General features: G+C 38.1%; 1 protein-coding gene across 3 annotated transcripts in view; it reads right to left on the bottom strand.

Annotated features, from left to right (window-relative positions):
* WDR72 (WD repeat domain 72) overlaps positions 1–20,145 on the bottom strand; it is a 117,296-nt gene that overhangs the window by 27,515 nt on the left and 69,636 nt on the right. For all 3 annotated transcript variants that reach the window (XM_054837387.1, XM_054837385.1, XM_054837388.1), the window contains one exon: positions 16,338–16,449. In XM_054837387.1, coding sequence (XP_054693362.1) covers positions 16,338–16,449 — 112 coding nt within the window. The remainder of the gene's footprint in view (positions 1–16,337; positions 16,450–20,145) is intronic.

The raw sequence follows: 20,145 nt of genomic DNA, 5'->3' as shown, positions 1-20,145 counted from the left end.
GGAAAGCTTTCAGCAGAAAGCAGTGGTTGAGGTCCTTGATTGATAGAGTTAGATGATGCAAAGCTGTCTGATGGCCTTTCTGCAAAATAAAGTGAAGGAACTCAAGGTCTTTCATGACGATCTCTGACCACAGATGAACAGCTACTTTATTACAGCGCAGATTGAGGTTGCACCTTGGTCCATATTCTGCCGCTTTTGGATGCACACGGTTAACTTTACCAACAACCCACTGTGTTTAACATAAGTGTCTGCCATCTTTACCGGATTTTAAAAGGGACAGCAGATTGCAGTAGTTAAAAGCTTTGCCTCCTTTCTGTTTAACTGTGGTGACTGAAAAAACAGTTTTATCGCAGGCTTCTTATTGCAACGATAGGGCTGGTTGTTCAGGGAGAAGTTCCTCATTTAAAAGATACAGAAAACCCCATTGTGCATAACAGCCAAAATCTACCTGCTGCGCTGCTTCCCTCAGAAATGAAATTTACTTTTCCCAAAATGTAATCTCCATCTTCCTAATGACTTCGGTGTGGTTCCATTCTTCACTGACATGATGCTACTGATTTGGTAGAATACATATTTGCAAAACCTGAGGATTATTACACTGCGTTTGCTTTTAAGCAGAAATCGAATGCTTATCTCCATGCTTGTGATATCTAGGAAACATTCCTTTTAAGCAAAAGAGCCAACACTCTCTGACCAATATAAAGCTTTTACAGCCACCTAAACAATCCTGACTTGTGTGGCACTATTAAATTCAGTTCAGAGCAGTGACTTCTCTTTACGTTAGGAATCGAGGATATTTTGTTCAGATTTAAAAGGTATTTAGCTGCCTGTGACTCACACTGGCTGAGGCTGTGCTGCCTTTTCAGTCTGAAACTCAACTTAGAGGCAAACGCTAAGACGCAGTCAGTTCCAGACTTGGTACGCGCAGGGCATGGGCTGTCCCGCCCCAGCCCTTCCTCGTCACTGCTCTCACAGAACAGTCAGAACGCGACGCAAACAAACCACAACGTTTAAGATCAATGCATGGGCTAGAGCCCCATGTTATTCTCTGATATTAACACAAGTATAGGAGGCTAATGAGATTTTTCCTCACTGCTTAAATACCTAAACCCTGTTTACAGGGATTCTGGCCCCCTCTCTTCACAAGCTTCACTCTGGGTACCTCAATGCAGTTCAAGGTGCTGGATTTAACTTCTGCAGAGTACTTTCAAATGAAGATGACCAGTATGTTTTCACTGTTATCCAAGTCAGAACAGTTGGAAAGAAGAAAGAAAAGGTGTGAGGACTACAAGTGTTTATCCTGTAAACATTTTCACATTGACTGACAGTTCTGATTTTAGAAAGCCAAGAAACTCCGCAAAGACTTTTTCAGAGTATGAGTTTGACACTATGCCCTATTTTTAAGTTCCTATTACATTCCTGGCACATGGGGTTGCTAAAGCAACTTTCCAGAAGTTGCTCTCAGCCACTCTCATCAACCCTCCTTTGAAGAAAAAAGTGTTTTCAGACATTTAAAGTTCCTTTTCCTTAATTATAGGTCTGTCTCTCAGATTGACAAGGCCAAAGTAGTGGCCCGGACTACATGATCGTTGTAAGTCCCTTCCAACTAAACTATTCTAGTCTAGCGCATTTTATATTTGAAATGTTTTTGCTCATCTTCGCATTCATTGGTATACTTCAATTCGTGTACTCTCTCAGCTGCAGCGCTCCAGTGTGAGTGCAAGGGTTTACGTGGGAGCATCCTCATATCAGAACAAGTCACAGTAAAGCCCACTATACTCATCTCTCCCCAGGAGGTGCCCCAGCGAGCAACAAAAGTATCGACGACTGCAAAAAGCACAGTTCGAACGTGGACAGGCTCATGTGTTCAGGCAATGTCTGAAAGAATTATTCTTATTCAGTTTTCTAACAATTTCTGCTCTGTAGTTAAGTGAAGAGCCTTAGTATCAACACATTTCCTCCCCATCTCTTTGACAGCCTTGCTTTTAAAGTCAGTGTTAATCACTGCTCCTCAAACTCTCTTCCTCAGAATAGCTTTTTCTTTCCATTACCTTAGTTTAATATTTACTTTAGAGGCTGGTGCCTAAATTGTCTCTGCTTATGGAATTCAGTGTCTCAGCTATCAAAAGACTGACAAGAGGAAGCCTACCTTGAAATTCTGACTTTGGAGTGGCTAGTTTTCAAATGTTTTTTTGGGTTTTTTTTTTTTTAAAGTATTTTTACTAGCACTTCTCATTAACTGCACACTTCAAATGTGAAAAATGTATTTATTTTTATGTTAGGCCAGACACCTAAACAGTTCAATATAACAACTGTGAAACCAGTAACTGATCAAGTAAGGCAAAGAAGTTGGAAAAAAATTAAAAGATAACAGCAGAATAGCTGCCAGAATTTAGTGTTCGAAATAAACAGTATCTGTTACTTCAGAAAAAAATCTGTAATTCTATGAGCTATTTAATCAAAGTGCATGCAGTAGCTGTGTTTTTTAATTAGAAAATGCATACACAAAAATATGTTCATTAATGACAGGCTACATGAGCATTTTACAAAGTTTGAATTCACAGAACTGCCTAGCTTCTTTTTCATGGTTGATGTGGCATATAGATTCTTTGGTCTACGTATTCAGATTTCAACTCAGTTATTTTACCACAAAAAAATACCCATTTATAACAATAACATGCACCAGTAGCAGTTTTAAATGATAACATTTTAAACACCTCACTTGATATTATGTGGTTAGATTCATTCTGACCGATGGTATACATACTGGAAAGTTTTATGCAAAATGAGATTTAGAATATCATCTAGGATTTTCCTCCTGTATCACAAAAGACTCCTTGCCACAGTACAACCTGACAAAAAGGAAGATGCTCTCAATTGCCTGGGTTAGACACACAGACACTCTCAATTGCCTGGTCCAATGGAGTTGGGGAAAATGAAAATAACATTGACTGCTATCAGTAGAGACAGACATTGGGAAATTAAAAAAATATTTCTGTCTTAAATTTTAAACTGATGTTGCGTGTTTCTAACCACAAAATTTTAGACAAACTTCTAAAGCATTTAAATTATTTCAAAGTGGCATTTTTCTCTGATTAATATTGGGAACACTATGTTTTGACATCCTAAAGGCAGAACTCTGAGGATTGCATTATTACATCTTTCTGTTGCATAAGTTCAAACTTGAAATAAAAACCCTTTAAAAACAAAACACCGTGTCTGGTTCATATAAATAAAGGTGTTTTAAAAACCTGTATTGACTTTTCCATGTTATTAAGCTTTTTAGATGAATCCAGTTGTTAAATGGTTGTTCTAGTAACTGGCCTGTCATCTGGAAATGTTCTTAGATTGTTTTTTTGACACAATGTCCCTGCAGAAAGTTGGGCAGTGTGACATAAAGAGCACAGGTTTACCTATCACGCTGATTACTTGATGTAATAGTAAGCAAGCTTAAGTGAACTGTGTGTCTTCAATCTTTCCAATCACTTAGGGATGGGCACCAGAGGATACCATCCATCATCCATGGCCTGAAACATATGGTGCATCAGCAATCTTAGGCTGACCTAAATGATAGTAAAAGCTGCTACGCTGTTCACAATAAGAAATTGTTGTCCACTGAATTACAGGTTTGTGATTAGATTGCTAACATGGCCAACTTGATGTATAAGTGAAGTGTCCAGGAAAGATATTCCCTAGGATCCTTTGAAGATTAATTTATACCCTTGAAATGTGCACCAATCACAGAATGAAAAAATATGTCAAGATATTTTTCTTGTGAACAAAAAACCCCACTGCAGTGGTAACGGCTATTAATTTATTTTTGGCAGTTTTAGCCAACAGAATTCAATAAACAAGGTTCTTAAAGGTTTTTGTTTTGTTGCAGGGCTTTTACTGCTTGACTCCTAAAAGCACCGAGCACTACAACTATATCTTTTATAAGAGGGACAGCTCCCCCTCACAATCTACTCTACAATCTCATATAGAACTGTAAATATCACACACAGACAGCTGGAAAAATACTGAAAATTCTTCATTTTGTATTATTATATTCCAATTTAATGGATCTATGAATATAATACAATATTAAGTATCTATTTTTAACTTAGAAAATATACTGTAATATATCTGACCACTGATCTCAAAATTATCAATCTTGTTTCTCCATAAAGTTAGTTATGCTCAACATGTTATTCATTCATCAATTTAGGAAAAATGCATCCACATCACACAGGTTCAAACTGCAATATCAACTTTGCTGGGACTCGGGAGGGGAAGGGGAAGGGGGGGGGGGTATTATTCCAGAGCAGCCCTACCCCTTGAATCCTCTTTAGGTAGCAGAACACAAATGGTGAAAGGCACAGCACAGTCAAAGAATGAGAAGGAACACTGCTTTACAATGTCTGTGGGCTACATTAGACCATAACTAAAACCCAGCATACATTTGTGCTGACCGTTCCAGACCCTTCACAAAACCCAGCTTACTCCAGGCTGAAGGAAATCACTCCCTTATAAGCCATGGAACATTAGAGAAATTGTTTTGCAAATATGGCTGCTACGTACAATTATCACGAGATGATTTGGAACAATGGTTCTCTCTGCCCTGTCCATCAGTCTATTATTTTTTGTGATGTGCCTTGCTGTCCCCATACACGAGGTAGATCTGCTTGCTATGCCTGTTAGATTAGCTCTTCTACTGATGCTTTAGCTCTATTTCTAGTGTGCTTGTCACTGACATAAGTCCTTAGCCACCGACAAGCCCTACTTTAAAACATTCCTAACCATGCAACTAAATGATTAAATTTCATTACAGAAAAGCACAGTTTTACACTCATGATTTTTTTTACCATTCCTTAATATAATCTATTGCCAGCAGTGTAATTCATATACTATACTATATATCATACCTTGACATGGATAACAATGGTCACTAGTGAAAGGGGCTCCTTTTGAACCTTCCAAGAAGCACATACTAATTAATGAATTCTTTCCTGTGGGTTCAGGATGGCCTTAATCTGCTAAGATTATCTGGGACACACCTATTTGAAAGATCTTCCTAACTTACATAAAAATGCTGCTCTTCCTGAAAACACAAATTAAACCCGGTGCCTGCTTAACTTACATAACCATAAAAAACGTAGATTGTCTTTTCAGTCAAGACAAAGATTTATGTTCATGGTCAGAATTACTCTCCACTCTGGCAAGATGCAAAACCTTGACAGCACTCCATTTCCAAAAAACCCAGAAAATTTAGCAATAGAACGTTATCAGTACATAAAACCGAGCAGGCATGCTTTAGTTACGTCAGATATACTTTGTTTCTTTTTAAATTTACTTCAGAAGCTTAAGGAAAAAAGGAAAGGAGAAAGGAAATCCAAAACCTATCCTTATATAAGGGTGGTAGAGAAGAAAAGAATACACAGACCAGCTATTAATTATTGCACAGAAAATGCCTCTTGGTTTCAGGTTCTTCACTAGGCTATCTGAGCATCTTCTAGTAGTGCAGCAGGGGATGTGACTAACATCCATCATATGAGAACAATACAGGCACCTGGTCTTTAGGGAATTAGTGATAGGTATCTTAAATGTGATACAAGTTGAATTTTTCCAAGAGTAAGGGGGAAAAAATTATCTTCTGCTGATACACTTTGAGAAAAAAATCCTTAGACTTCATGGAAAGGCTTCTGTATTCATTAACATTTGAATTGTCACCTTTATTAGTCAGTATAACTGAAGAACTAAAATATAATGGTGAAGCAAGATAGGATACTTGGTGGATCTAACTTTGGGCCTTAAAATAAGCATATGCTGAAACACTAAATATGAACCAGGCGTGAGAGGAGAAAATACTGAACAAAATACTTATTACATTTCAGCATTTGGAAGTCATCTTGTGCTGATTAGTTCTATGTACCATTCAAATATGAAATACTATTTCTGTTAATGTTTATCTGCTTTGAAGCAACAGTGACCTCATCTTTATATAAAAAGCAAAATAGATTCTTAATTACATAAGAGACATGAAATACAAATGGATGTACGAAGACTTCTAAAAACGTGTGAAGGTGCAGAAGTGCACACGGATGAACACATTCTCCATCCTGAAGTTGAACAGTTCTGTTGATATACGTGCTACATAGTGATGGATATACATGTACTTCCAACTGGTTCAATATTTTCTTGATAAGCTTGATAGGCAAAAAAGGCTTCTTTTGAGTTATTTCCCTTTTTTGTTTGCTGAGGCAGATGTCATGCTCTCCTAGTATTAGAGACAAGCACTATTCAGTTGTGTCGGTCTGCTGGGTAAGTGTTAGCTAGGCTCTCAACTTTGATACTAATAATGAAGACTTGTACAAATAGTTATACCTTTCACTGTGTTTTTCACAAATCTTACTGAAAATTATTAGCAGTAGAAGTACTCTTTCTGCAAGATTCAAAATCGGGATGTGTGTAGTCACTTGCTCTACATATCCTAAAACATTAAATAAATCACATAACTATGATCACATAAGAGACAACTAATGAGAGCCTGGGAAAAGTTAACTGCACACTGCAGATTGGTCTGGCTTCCCAACAGCCCAAGACAATACAAGCCAGAGCTAACTGCAATCAAAACTTCTCAGCAAGATTTTATTCCCCACAATAAGCAAAAGCCAGGCAACAGAGCCCAAAGAAAAAACACTGCCAAACTCTTGCAAAACTTTTCCAAGCAAGGCAGAAGTATTATCACACAATATGGAGAAGCAAACTCTTCTACCTGGGGATCATCCCCTTTATCCATCCTTTGCTGAACCACTCCTTTCTCAGAAAGGCCTCCAGCTTTCCAGTCCTTCTAGGACTATTTAAGTCTTTCCTAACCCTTGTGTACCCATAACACTGTACATGAACATCAAACAGCAGAGAAATTTTATAGGAAAAAATTAATAAAATTAGTATCAGGAGGCTGGAGATTACAGAACATCAATACTGCCCAGAAAAAATTCTAAATGGAGTGTTATTATAAACAAGGAATTCTGACACTGTGTCGTTCTGCTCTGCGGCTGTTGGCACAGGGCTGTTTCAGTGCCAATAATGGAGTACACACAGAAGGACTTTCCCTGCCCCCCCATCTGCTTCTCATAATAGACCCGTAACAGAAACTCTCCAGCTTTGCAAAAATTATTAGCACTAAAAATTCTAGAGAAAGTTTTAAAATAGTCTCTTTTTTCTGTTTTACTCACAAGCTTTTACAGAAGCTGGGTGAGCGGAAGAAGGGCAAAGTCAAGCGGGGAAACACCATTAAGGCCTGTGGGTTACTCAGGGTGGAAAACAGGCAGGGTAGAGTCTGAGCAGTTAAAGACTCTGAGCATTGCTAAGTTAAAATAGTAGAAGGACAAACTTCAAACCATAAGCTAATCAGGGTGAAAAACAATAGGTTTTGTTCCCTCTACCTTTTTGGATGAAATTAAGACTCATTCTATACAGACCGCTTGATGAAAAGAAAATATGACACACAAGAAATTAAAACATTATCTTGTGTGTTTACCTCACGTCCTGCTCCAAGGGACCATCAGGAGGCTTATTTGACCCATGGCTCTGTACATTAAAGTAGGCATAAAAAAAGCAGGGTTCCAACTAAACTATAAGGATTACAAATTTTATGCTATTAGCCAGTCTGAAGACTGTGTTTGACTAACAACAACAACATCGGCAAAGAGACATTCAGAATAAGTGTGTTGGGTTTGCGTGGCAGGGTTTTTGGTAGCGGGGGGGGCTACAGGGGTGGCTTCTGTGAGAAGCTGCTAGAAGCTCCCCCTGTGTTTGATAGAGCCAATGCCAGCCAGCTCTAAGATGGGCCCACCGCTGGCCAAGGCCAAGCCAATCAGCGCCTCTGTGATAACATATTTAAGAAGAAGAAAAACACTTAGGGAGAGAGCTTTTGCAGCCGGAGAGAGGAGTGAGAAGATGTAAGAAACTCTGCAGACACCAAGGTCAGTGCAGATGGAGAGGGAGGAGGAGCTCCAGGCGCCGGAGCAGAGATCCCCCTGCAGCCCGTGGTGAAGACCATGGTGAAGCAGGCTGTCCCCCTGCAGCCCATGGAGGAAGGATGAGGGGGTGTAGAGATTCCACCTGCAGCCCGTGGAGGAAGGATGAGGGGGTGTAGAGATTCCACCTGCAGCCTGTGGAGGACCCCACACCAGAGCAGGTGGAGGCACCTGAAGGAGGCTGCGGCCCGTGGGAAGCCCACACTGGAGCAAGTTCCAGGCCGGACCGGTGGACCCGTGAAGAGGGGAGCCCACGCCAGGGCAGGTTTGCTGGCAGGACTTGTGACCCCGTGGGGGACCCCACGCTGGAGCAGTTTGCTCCTGAAGGTCTGCACCCCGTGAGAGGGACTCCATGCTGGAGCAGGGGAACGATGAGAGGAGTCCTCCCCCTGAGGATGAAGAAGCGGCAGAAACACCGTGAGATGAACTGACCGTAACCCCCACTCCCCGTCCCCCTGTGCCGCTGAGGGGGGGGAAGGTTGAAGCCGGGAGTGAAGTTGAGCCCGGGAAGATGGGAGGGGTGGGGGGAAGTGTTTTAAGAGTTGATTTTATTTTCTCATTCCTCTACTCTGTTTTGCCTAGTAATAAATTAGATGAATTCCCTCTCTAAGTTTGGTCTGTTTTGCTCGTGACAACAATTAGTGAGTGATCTCTCCCTGTCCTTATCTCGACCTGCAAGCATTTCGTTATGCCTTTTCTCCCCTGTTTAGTGAATGAGGGGAGTGAGAGAGCGGCTCTGGTGGGCACCTGGCCCCAGTCAGGCTCAACCCACCACAATAAGGAATCAAGATGTGACAAGGAAGTGGCTCTTCAAAAAACCAGAAGACAGAGGAGACTAGGCTTGCTCCAAAAAAGCTGGGGATGCTGCTTGAAACATGGAGTACTTGCAGTTCCTTCACTTGTTATTTTGAAGCCCCAAAGAGAACCAGCTTTCAAATCTTCGAAAGACTTGTGTTATACTTTGCCTGTACCAAATGAACATCTAAACAAACAGTAAAGACTAAACATGAACCAATGATAATTTTATGTCTGTGTTAACAGGCCCCCCAAAAGTGTTAACTTTTAAAGATCTAAGTAGGAGGTATATTATAGATTCTTCCCATTCAGTAAACAGAAAAAAGGCACATCGAAAACAAAAGTGTACAAACTATCTTGTGCATTTGAATTTAGAATACATGTCATCCTTGCTGCCTCCTTGACCAGTGAATCTTATCCTTCCTAATGTTTTGGAGGAGTCTGAGATGGCGCCTGTACAATTTGATTTTGTGTAAAAATACACACCAAATCTGATTTCTGCTACATTAAGGAGTTCTCTGGTAAAATATATGACGCATGGAATGAAATAAGCTGTAGTTCTAGAACAAGTCTTTAAGCTTACTTCCTTTAGTACTTGACCACTAATATTAAAGACTACTGGATCAAAATACAGTTTTAATTGGATATCCAGGACATGATACAGTGGTATAGCTAAACCACAGGTTAGATGCTAAAATATAACATTGATTTGTATTCTTTTACTGGAAATATTTGTAATATGAAACTAGAATACAATACACTCATTTTTAATGCATATTCAGTACAGAGGAAGGCTACTGCTGTCACCAGTTTATACTCAAAGTCCATTCATCAAACAAATGGTAGATTAATTGGTTTGCTGTTTCACAGACTAAAATGAGATTACAGATGAATCTAATTCTCATTAGTAGTGATGAAATGCTGATTATACAATCATTTCTTGCACCGCTTATTGCTAATGCATGCACACACAAAATTGACCTGCCAAAGAACTTTTTAAAACAGTCTGAAGTCTGATAGTTTAATGAATTCTGTTATGCACATGAACTTGTCCAACAGCACAAAACTTGAGTTCCAGCTAGAAAACTTTCTGTTCTCATTGGCTGAAATGTTTGCACTGAGAACAGAGTGGACAGAGAAAGGAAATTTCATTTTGAAGATAATTTTTAACATTCTTGTTCCTTAGGAAAAAGAGGAAGTGGAAGATGGGAATGTAAAGGAATAGAACAGCCCAGAAGAATCCAGGTGGAAGATGTAACAAGCAACGGGAGAAGAAGGTTAAGCTGGAAAAATGTGAGTGATGCCAGACAGGAAGCCAAAAGTCAAATCAGTTGAAAAGTCACAACTGCAAGAAAATACGATTGTATGTTTGGTTCAGATGTTGCTCTAAAACTAAAATTAAAGTTTGGAAATCCTTCAAAGCACAGGCTACATAGTAAGAGGGACAGTTTAGATCAATTTAATTTGAAATACTGTGTGTTTTAATCACAGATACTGTGACACTCAGAAGGACATTTCAGTTTATACATTTTGGAGGATCCATGTATGAGAAGAATTCCTGAAGCGTAAGATTTCTTCATGTCAACATTCTCATTTTTAGCAAAACCTAGGCTTACCTCATGCCAACAGTGGCCTGATTCAGATTTCAGCTTATATGAACAGGACTATACTTTGACCTAACTAGATCAGCTCTCACTGCATTTTGTAAACACAATTTTGGTGTAATGTAGTAGTTCTGGAAAAGAATTTAGGGTCAGTTCGTGGAAATGTAATTCCATCACTACTAATCTATTAGTCCTGTTGCACTTTTTGGCCAGCGGAAACATAAGCTCTGGAGACATACTCTAGATCTTCATATGCCAAACTGAAGATATTTAATCTCGATAACCTTGAAAAATAGAACTAATCTCAGAAAGCAGCAGGAAGTACTATTGGTTCCTCTAAAGTAAAAAAGTCTTTAAAAAGCCTGCATAGAGTAAATCATCTTAGGTTCCTTCAAATATCTGCATATTAATAAAAGTCAGTAAAATTTGTGACTTCAACAAATAGGTTATAAAAACTGACACAAACCCTTCACTTGCTTTCCTTTAGCATATCTGTCATTATGAAAGATGATGCTTATTGTCATCTTATTGTCTTTGCTTTTCTTCCAGACAACTGATTTATCTTTTTTATTTCTTGTGATTTGAATGTGCTAAAAAAGGAGCATTTTCTCTTATTCTTTTCCAAACCCATGCTGCTGGGATACGTGGGTTCTTAACTGCTTGTGCATTTAATGATCTCTCTTCTCACTGTCTTTCAATCCAAAATCATGCACACTGTCAAAATTTCCTCATTTCCTAGTTCCAACTAATCTCAATAACCTTTATCACACCAGAAATGGGATCAAATTCTACTCTTGAATTTTTAATCAGAAACCAGTTTCCTGTTTGTGATTTCCACTGGAAAACTGGTAACCTTTTGTACGTTTTCACATTGCCATGCTTCTAGTATAATATTTTTCCTCAATTTTCCTAGACTTTTTGGTTTTTACCTCCAGTTCCTTTGTATCCCATTCTCCTCTTTTCCTTAGTCTTTTCTTCTTCTATCAGAAACCCTCCAATGAGGTGTTTTTGTTCTTTTTTCTCCCTGTCATTGACTTAATCCCTGATTGTACAAGTAGTCAGTCCACAAGAGAAGAGAGTTTTCCTAAGAACTGCAATGATAGCTTTCATTTTCCGGTTACGTGCATTTCTAGGACTCCAGCACATTTTGTCTGGACACCTTTTTCCAGATTTTGCTTGATTCATGTTGGGTATGGAACCCGGCCACAGCAAGGCAGGCAGTTTCAAAGATTGAATATGTCACATACATCACAAGTCCTAATCCAAACTTGAAACTAACACAGTAAGGAAATGTAAAGAGGTCAGATATACATTTGTCTGAATTTAAAATATTAAGACAAATTAATTCTTCAGATGTTGTTAAAGTTTTCTGGGCATGTTTTTCACCAGAACACAAACAAATTATATTAATGTGGTTACCGTAAATAAGAGCATCAATGCATTTTACACCCCTAAAAGTTACTTCCCCAGCAGTTGCGCAACCAAGGACAACTTTTCATTGAAATCGTCTGTAATCTTTGTGGTATCAATGGTCCAAATAGACGAATGCTCAGAGTCAGGGTCGTCATCTTGGTTTCGATACAGAGTCAGAATGTATATTTGGACTAATATGAAAAGGCGGTAGGTTGTAGCAAGATGACAATATGAAAGAAAACATCAGACACAGAACAACCCTTCTCCTTATCCACACTTCCTTGACAAAACCTTAAGACTTCACAGGCAGGCACGAAGATTCATTTGCCGTACAGAAAGACACTGTCACAGAATGACTTTCTAAGAGTTGACATTAAGAAGTTGTCTGCAGCTGCACGGATTTCTGAAACCCAGACAATAGAAGTGTTTGAAACCCTCTGCTGCAGGTCACTACACTTTTCTAGTGAACAGAAGCTGTTCTATCCCGCCTTTCATTGATTTACCATTACTGAATGGATTCCTCATTTTAACAAAACATATTGTTATATTCTAGATAAGTCTTTGACAATTCTTTACACTAACCTATGGAATTCAATTGCCACCATTAATTTCACTCTGGTATTTATCAACAGAAGTTTTTTTTCCTGCAAGAACCAATTTATTTAATTGAATAGTTTAAAGAGCTCCAAAACCACACACAAAAGATGAGGTTATACCTAATAGCTTTCAAATATACTTAAAAGCTTGAATCATTAACAGTTTCTTAAACTAGGAATTTTTAAGCGCAAACCAGAATTTATTGCAAGCTAGTCTTAGTAGTGTGATTTTTCACATTTATATTTTTCACAAATCTAAGAGGTGGTTAAAATAATACTCTGTACTTCGGAATAAAGCCTATACTTTATGCTTTCCTTTCACTTTTCCAGTTTTTGGCATTCCTGGAACATCACATACCTCAATTCCTCAATTTAATATCTGAGCATGAACATCTTAAAAAAATTGTGAGGATGAATGTGTTTAAGAGGTAGATAAATCCAGTTCTCCACATTTTGCAAAAAAAATGAGGCGCACAATTCCAGAAATTATATGCTATAATGGTGTTTCAGATAAGATAGTTTTGCCTTCCTAAGCATTAGAAGAATAGGCATCCAACGATGGCACACAGGAAACTGCTTCAGCGCAGTAGCTAAAAGGAGACCAGAGTCCTACACACAACACGCACCAGGAGGTGAGGCAATCTCATTTCTAACTCTTACACTAGCAAATATTTTGAGATCTCTATGAAAAGTGAAACAATTTCCGTAAATGACTCACTTCAGAATGCCTCGAGGATAAGCAACGCATTATTGTTGAGGAAGGTGTGGGTTCAAATCAACTACAGGAGGGTCTATCCAATTTCTTTGTATCCAATCACTGGGCTATTGAATGAAAACAGTGGTATTCCCACTATTTTTCCTTCGATCAAAGAAGCTCTGCACATGGCTGGGTATGGACTCGGTATGCGTGTCGTAAGATAAAATACTACAAATGAAAAATGAATAAAGAATACCAAACTTAGTTGTTCTTAGTTTATGCAAATAAAAATGGATATATTCTGAAGATATTAAAAGCACTGCCTCTAACTCACACGGCAGTGGAAAACAATACCACATTGACAACTTGTTAAATGGTACCAATAACCTGAGATCAGCGTTCAGGAAAAAGGCAAGAAGGGATCTACTTTTTCACAACTATGATGAATGTTAAAAAAATTAGGGAAAAAACTCAGCTGCTTTGAAGAACTGAAGCAAAGCTTGCAGAAATCAATGGTAAGATTGCTGTCAATATGTTTGGAACAGGTCTCTGACTAACAAAGAAATTGCAACTGTTTGCATTTATATTTTCTTTTAGCCACAGTGGAAGAACATACTAGGACAGAACACAGTTAACCCTTTCTCTGGCATGCTTTACGTGAATAGCTTTTTTAATTCCTTATCTTTGTTTCTGGAAAAATATATTATGGTGGGGTTTTTTTGGTTTTGCTTGTTGGGATTTTTGTTTGTTTTAAATTCAATTAACAATTCTGTCTGTATGGAAGTACAGAGAAAAATATGGCATTTTCAATTATTCGGCAAGTGAAGCTGCTGTCTAAATGCTGTCTGCCTTAACCATGAAGTAAGGATGCAAGAGCTTCCTAAGGAGTGAGGAGGTTTCTGGAAAAAACAACTATATATACCATAAACTTTAAAGATAATAAAAGCTAAAGGTCAAACCCTGAAAGTTCTGTTTGTCTTTTGAAAGAAAAGACTCTATTGACTCCAGTGGAAATTTGTTGAGTTAAACAAGGTTAAACATCTCCAGATCAAATCTATTCATTCCAATTAAACAAAAATGCAATACAATGATGATGGCAGCCAAGATTCAGATACTTTTACTTTGGGTCAGAGTGCATGATCCCAGTCTTGAATTATGACTTAAAAACCTGAAACAATATTTAACCTTTACCTTGATGTCACACAAGATGACAGCTACTGTACAACTCATAAATACAGAGTATTTAATATGATAGAAGATGACATACCTATCAGATGAATTACTAAACCCAGACATAATTAATTACTTGTCTTAGTAATTACATTGTTTGTAGACTTACTCCTGGATTGTTTTTTAATAATTTCAGCATATCATTACATGCTACAAATAGTTTTACACTAACTTATTAGAAATCACAAAATTTTTTTTTCAATTCTGGATAAACCCACCAAGTTTTGCAGTGCCTATTAGACAACGATACAAACCAAAACAAGAATTTTTGTGCTATTTACATAGTGTGATAAATAACGCAACAAGCTAAAACATGAATGGAAACGAGAATAAAAAGCTAATATATTTAATACACATAGTGTAACATCTCTTTCCGAGTCTTCCTGTGTGTTTTCTGCCTGTCCCAGAATACATTAAACTGCTGAAGAATGATATGTCAAAAGAAATCCACTCTGCCTTACAGGATATATTTATGTAGTTCAGATCATGAAGTATAAAAAAGTCCTAGCCAGTATAAATGAATATGAATACTGTGCTCATACTAGCAAAGCAATTTTCTAGTTGTTTGTTGAATAACCTTCAAATAATAGGGTTAAGAACAAAATGACAGTAAAAAAATCTTTTACTAGACACACAAACAACCAAATCTCCTTTTAAGAGAGGGGGAAGCTGAAGTAACTCCCCTGAATTCATAACTTGTGTGAGCCTTAATACCTAATTAGCGTTAAACAGCAATTGACTATTAGACTCTTGTAATCATTCCAGCACTCTTTACGTAAGAGAAATGGTTTTTCCTCTAGTATAGGATTTGAAACAAATTCAAAGACCTAAACACATCTGAAGTTTGTCGATATCTGCATTTGCAACTTACATGAGTCTTGTTTTTGTTATAACCCATGCCAAAACACCACATTGAAATACATCCTGAAAACTCAGGAAATTTGAAGTCAAATCCATATATGAACTGGGGATGTTCTACTTCCAATGCATCTTGTCCCAAACCACATAAGAATGAAATGATTCAAAGCAATCTTCAGTGTAAGCAAAGTGTAAACTCATATATGACAATTATTCAAAGTGTTTTGAGTTTCACTATATTCCAGCAGTCCAAATTAGAGAAGCACCGTTTTGTTTCATGGCCTGAAGCCACAAAGTATCACTGATCATTTTTAGTACCCTGGAACAAGCAGATTGGTAACAAATTTTCATGACAGACACACACACTCAATGAGATTATAAATTAGTTTCCCAAGAGAAGGCTCACTAATAAGATTGGATCTAAAATTTAGGTCACTTAATTTTAAGACTCAGCTAATGGGCTAAAAAAAAAAAGAGTATAACTTCATAACATAAATTCAGGTTCAATCTTTTTTACCATAAACATTAGCACCATTGCAAAGTTGCAAAGAGTAAGCTTCTTGTAAAATGAAATGATCTAATTGTAAAATGCATTTGATATCTCCTTGCAGGGAAATTATTTCTAAAAGAAAAATAAAATATTCTGTATTACATTATGAAGTTATAAATTTAAACAATTAATTTTTAGTGCTGTAGAAGTTCTGATGTCATTGAAAAGATAAATTTCTAAACCTTCTTTTCAATATGATTTACTGATTCTATTTCAAATGCACTGCTTCCGTTATTTGCAAATGTATTTACTACACCAGAACTACCCTACAATCAAAGAAACTTCACCTTTTCTTTTTTAATGCTCAGAGATGATCAGAGAGTGCAAAAGTCCTTCAACTCCTTGACAATCGTAGGAGAAAACTCATAGCCTGATAAGGTCAGAAACAGGCCACTTGGCTTGTCTTACACAGAAATAATGTATTATGAACTCACACTCCTAACTTGCTCTGAGTACTAGAGAACGTTCTTCTGAAAGAATATACCAATAAATTTTCCACCTACATGGCAAAGAAACATTTTTAATGTATTGCAAATCCCTCTCCCTCACTCTTTGGCAGCAGCCACAACTTACCATTTCCATTCTCTACTATGGCCAATGACTCTCTGCAGATTGTCGTCTTTCTCAAGGGATTCATAGTCCTTTGAACTTCTGCCAGCAGCACCGCTTGTATTGCCTCAATAACCTGTCACAAATACAAGTTGTTATTATTGGACGATATCGGTACTTCAATTATTTAAACATTTGACAATTTTAAATAACTACTACAAAATTTTAAAATTGTTCCAATGAACGTCATTAGAAAGTCAACACTTATCAATACCTTTCAGTGTTAATCACGTGCGTCTACATACATATTGAGAAATAAATGTTAAGTGGATAGCAATAAAATGGTGCAACTTGTCAATCTTGACTGCTTCCCACTAAGCATTCATTTTCTTTAATTTCAAAAGCAGAATCAGTCATCTACTACCTCCTTGTTTTCAAGGAGTCACAACAATATATTTTAGTAAAGCACATGGTGATAACAGCTAATAAGAAATAGCTTCATTTTTTATGTGCGCAAGAGTGCTTCATAGACTGATTACGGACCTTGTATTTAGATTTTTTTAGATTTTTTGGCATCTACTGTCTCTCTGAAAAGCTTAAAGAATGTTTTGTTATTAGTGGTGATCCTCTATTCTTCTAGCTCAAACATGATAATACTGTGGTTTTTATCTACAACAAAGAGAAATACCATTCCTCAAACTCCTCTTTTCCTAAAGGAACATCTGCTGGAATTATCAGCAGCCTATAAATGGCACTTGCAATAGCCGATGCGCTACATACGGGTGTTAAGGCAATGCAGCGTGGAGACCATACGACAGAGTTACTTTCCTTTTTACTTTAGCAGAGAAGCCCCAGGAGAATTGAGAAAGTTTAAAGACCTAAGATGGTTATAAAGCACACGAAGACCTTACACAATGGACCCAAATCCGTAGTCTAAATTTCAGCATGGTGCAGAATGGCAGCATGCACACCTTCTCTTCACATGGTATTCCCTTTGGAAAGGAAATACAATTTTTCCCCCTCAGGAAAGAATTTGTTCTCAAGTACAAGAAATTTCCTGAAAGACAGAGGGAATCTAAAGTTTCCCGGACAGTGTACTCCACCTCAACGTAAATATGAATTTTAAATGAATATGTAAATTTTAAGTTAAATGTTTATATTACAAACATTTTATGTTTGTATGATATTTCTATTATAAACAATCTAGGAAAAATATTTAAGTTTAATATGAAGTTGATATGCAGGCTCCCTCAAACTGCCTGGAAGAGAGACAGTTTCACCTCACTAATCAAGTACAGTGAATTCGTGGGCTGTACTCAATCACATTTCTAGCTGCCCTTGTAAATTCAAATCATTAAGCAGAACAAAGGCTGTAGGTGTCCTTTGTGACAAAATCCTTTATTGCAGACAAGTATACCATAGTCAGGTCCACAGTGTGAAAGTTCACAGCAAGTGAACCCAGCCCTAGGTGTTTTGACATAGCACAAGCCTTCATCTTGTTATAATAGCACTTTATTTTACAGAGGAAACCAAAGGCAGCCTCCAATTCCTCACCCCCATACAGCCCTGAGCTTTGGGGATTACAGATCCTGACTTTACAGCAGACCCTTACAATATATCGACAATAATTAAGAAAGAGAAGGAAACACAGACATGTCATTGTCCTGGGAAAAAAACTTGACAAAACCCCACATTCTTGCAGAGGTACACAAAAGAATTGCACACGTCACGTGTTTCTCATGGTGTTCTGATCTGCTAAGAACCTGTCACGCATCTGGATCAGATATTCATTACCTGTGCCATTGCTGTGTATGCTGGCCAGGCAGCGTTCATAACATGTAATTTCCTCTAACATCTTAAAATGAAACGAACTGTAGCAGATGGCACAACATGATGTTGTAGAGGCACCTGTACATCTCTGCATGCTACTCGTCTATCACTTGGTTGAATCCACATTTCCACAGCGCTCAGTGTGGTTTCACGTGTTCAGTTTTGTCCTCTCGCTGCGTCTTCCCCAAGACTTCATATGCCTCATCTATCATTACCATTAAGTTTAAAAACCTCCAGAAGCTTTGCCTGTTTCTGACATAAAACAAATCTATATGAGCCCCTTTCATTTTCTCTGATAGTTTCCACTTTAGTGTCCTTCTGGATTACATATACATTGGCTGTCTTGTTGGCTACTAGTATGTGTTCAATTTTTCCCCATAATTGTAACCACTGTTGTAAACACTAGCTGCTTTTTAGTTGAGATTGTGGAATATGACAAAAGTTATGCTTTTTCTATGCCTGAGAAAGTATAAATACCATATGTCCAACGATAAATACAGATATGAAGGAGTGAAAGGTAATGCTGCTGCAGAGCTAAGCAAATACTAGAAAACAAAGACAACTGAAGAAAAGTTGAGGCAAGCTGTACTGTTACATACATACTAAGTTATACCAGCCTTCCTTTCTATGCTTTATCAATTACTTCTAAGGATTACTGTTCTCTTTATAATGAGTGGGTCTAAGGAGAGAAGTCAATAGACATCACTCCTGGTTACTGCTCAGGTCGTAACCTCCGCAAGGCTGAGCCTTGCAGAAACAGCCTCCCAGATGCCTCCATAACACGGTCACATCAGGGAGCAAAAAATACTGATCAAAACATCAGACTCGTATTATCCAGCCTGCTTTCCTCTAATTCTGGATAGCAACTGTCAGGAGAGCTGTCTAGATACTTATACTGAAGTAGGTAGCTTAAGGTAGAGACAGATGCTGTAAAACCAAATGAATTAGTAAAGAAGGCACTAGCTTATCAGTACTACTCTCTGCAATGGCCTTACCATGAAGTGGCTTATTCTTTGACAGTCAGGTCCTTTGTAATATATCTCAGATTCATCTCACCTTATTTTAGATATTAATGCAAATGAAATAATTGAAGTGAAAAAACCAACAAAAACCCAGGTGCACTGCAGGAATCAATAGAAAGAGATAAGGAAGTCCTGAGATGATTCATTCCTCCTAAAATTTCAGCAGTCCCTCCACAGTGCCTATTTTTTCCACTGGTAATAGAGGGAGGCTAAAGCAACTACATTCCTCATGCAGGTGATTATGTCGGATCTAAATACAGCATCAACAGTTTTCCTAAGGGGAGACTGTGCTAAACAGCTAACTCGTGATAGAGGATACAAGTTTTCTGGTGCAGAAAAGGAATACTGAAACATCAGGACAGCAGTAGAGAACTTCTAAATCAGGATCTAAATGTTGTACGCTGAAGGTGTATAAACTGTATTTCCGATGATGCTCCTGAGTTACAACATCCAAGTTCTTACAAGGTCTTGTTACTCAGGACTATAGAACAGGACCATTTCAAGATTAGAGCTGACTCATGTCCAGGTAACGCAGAACTGGGAGGAACATATGTATGGCTCCTACTGATCGCGAAGGCGTTAGTGATGAAGCTGGTAAAGCTCAGTTATTTCTATACGGGTGTGTCACCACGGAGCTCTGATGCTGCCACACATCACGGAAAGGCAAACTGCTCAAGCCCCATAGACCTATTGAAGTTTCATGCAAAACTCACTGCCATGTTTAGTACTGAATTGATTTGCTGCGATTAGCCCTGAAAATGGGAGGACAGCAAGGAAATAATTATCAAAGAAATGCTTCTGGTCAAAAAAATATCCTTACATCTCCTAGAGTCAATGTGGTGGGTTGACCCTGGCTGGAGGCCAGGTGCCCACCAGAGCCGCTCTCTCACTCCCCTCATTCACTCAACAGGGGAGAAAAGGCATAACGAAATGCTTGGAGGTCAAGATAAGGACAGGGAGAGATCACTCACTAATTATCA

The sequence above is a fragment of the Grus americana genome, chromosome 10 (assembly GCF_028858705.1).
Source record: "Grus americana isolate bGruAme1 chromosome 10, bGruAme1.mat, whole genome shotgun sequence".
Taxonomy (NCBI): Eukaryota; Metazoa; Chordata; class Aves; order Gruiformes; family Gruidae; genus Grus; species Grus americana.
This window is presented reverse-complemented; position numbering and strand designations above follow the sequence as displayed.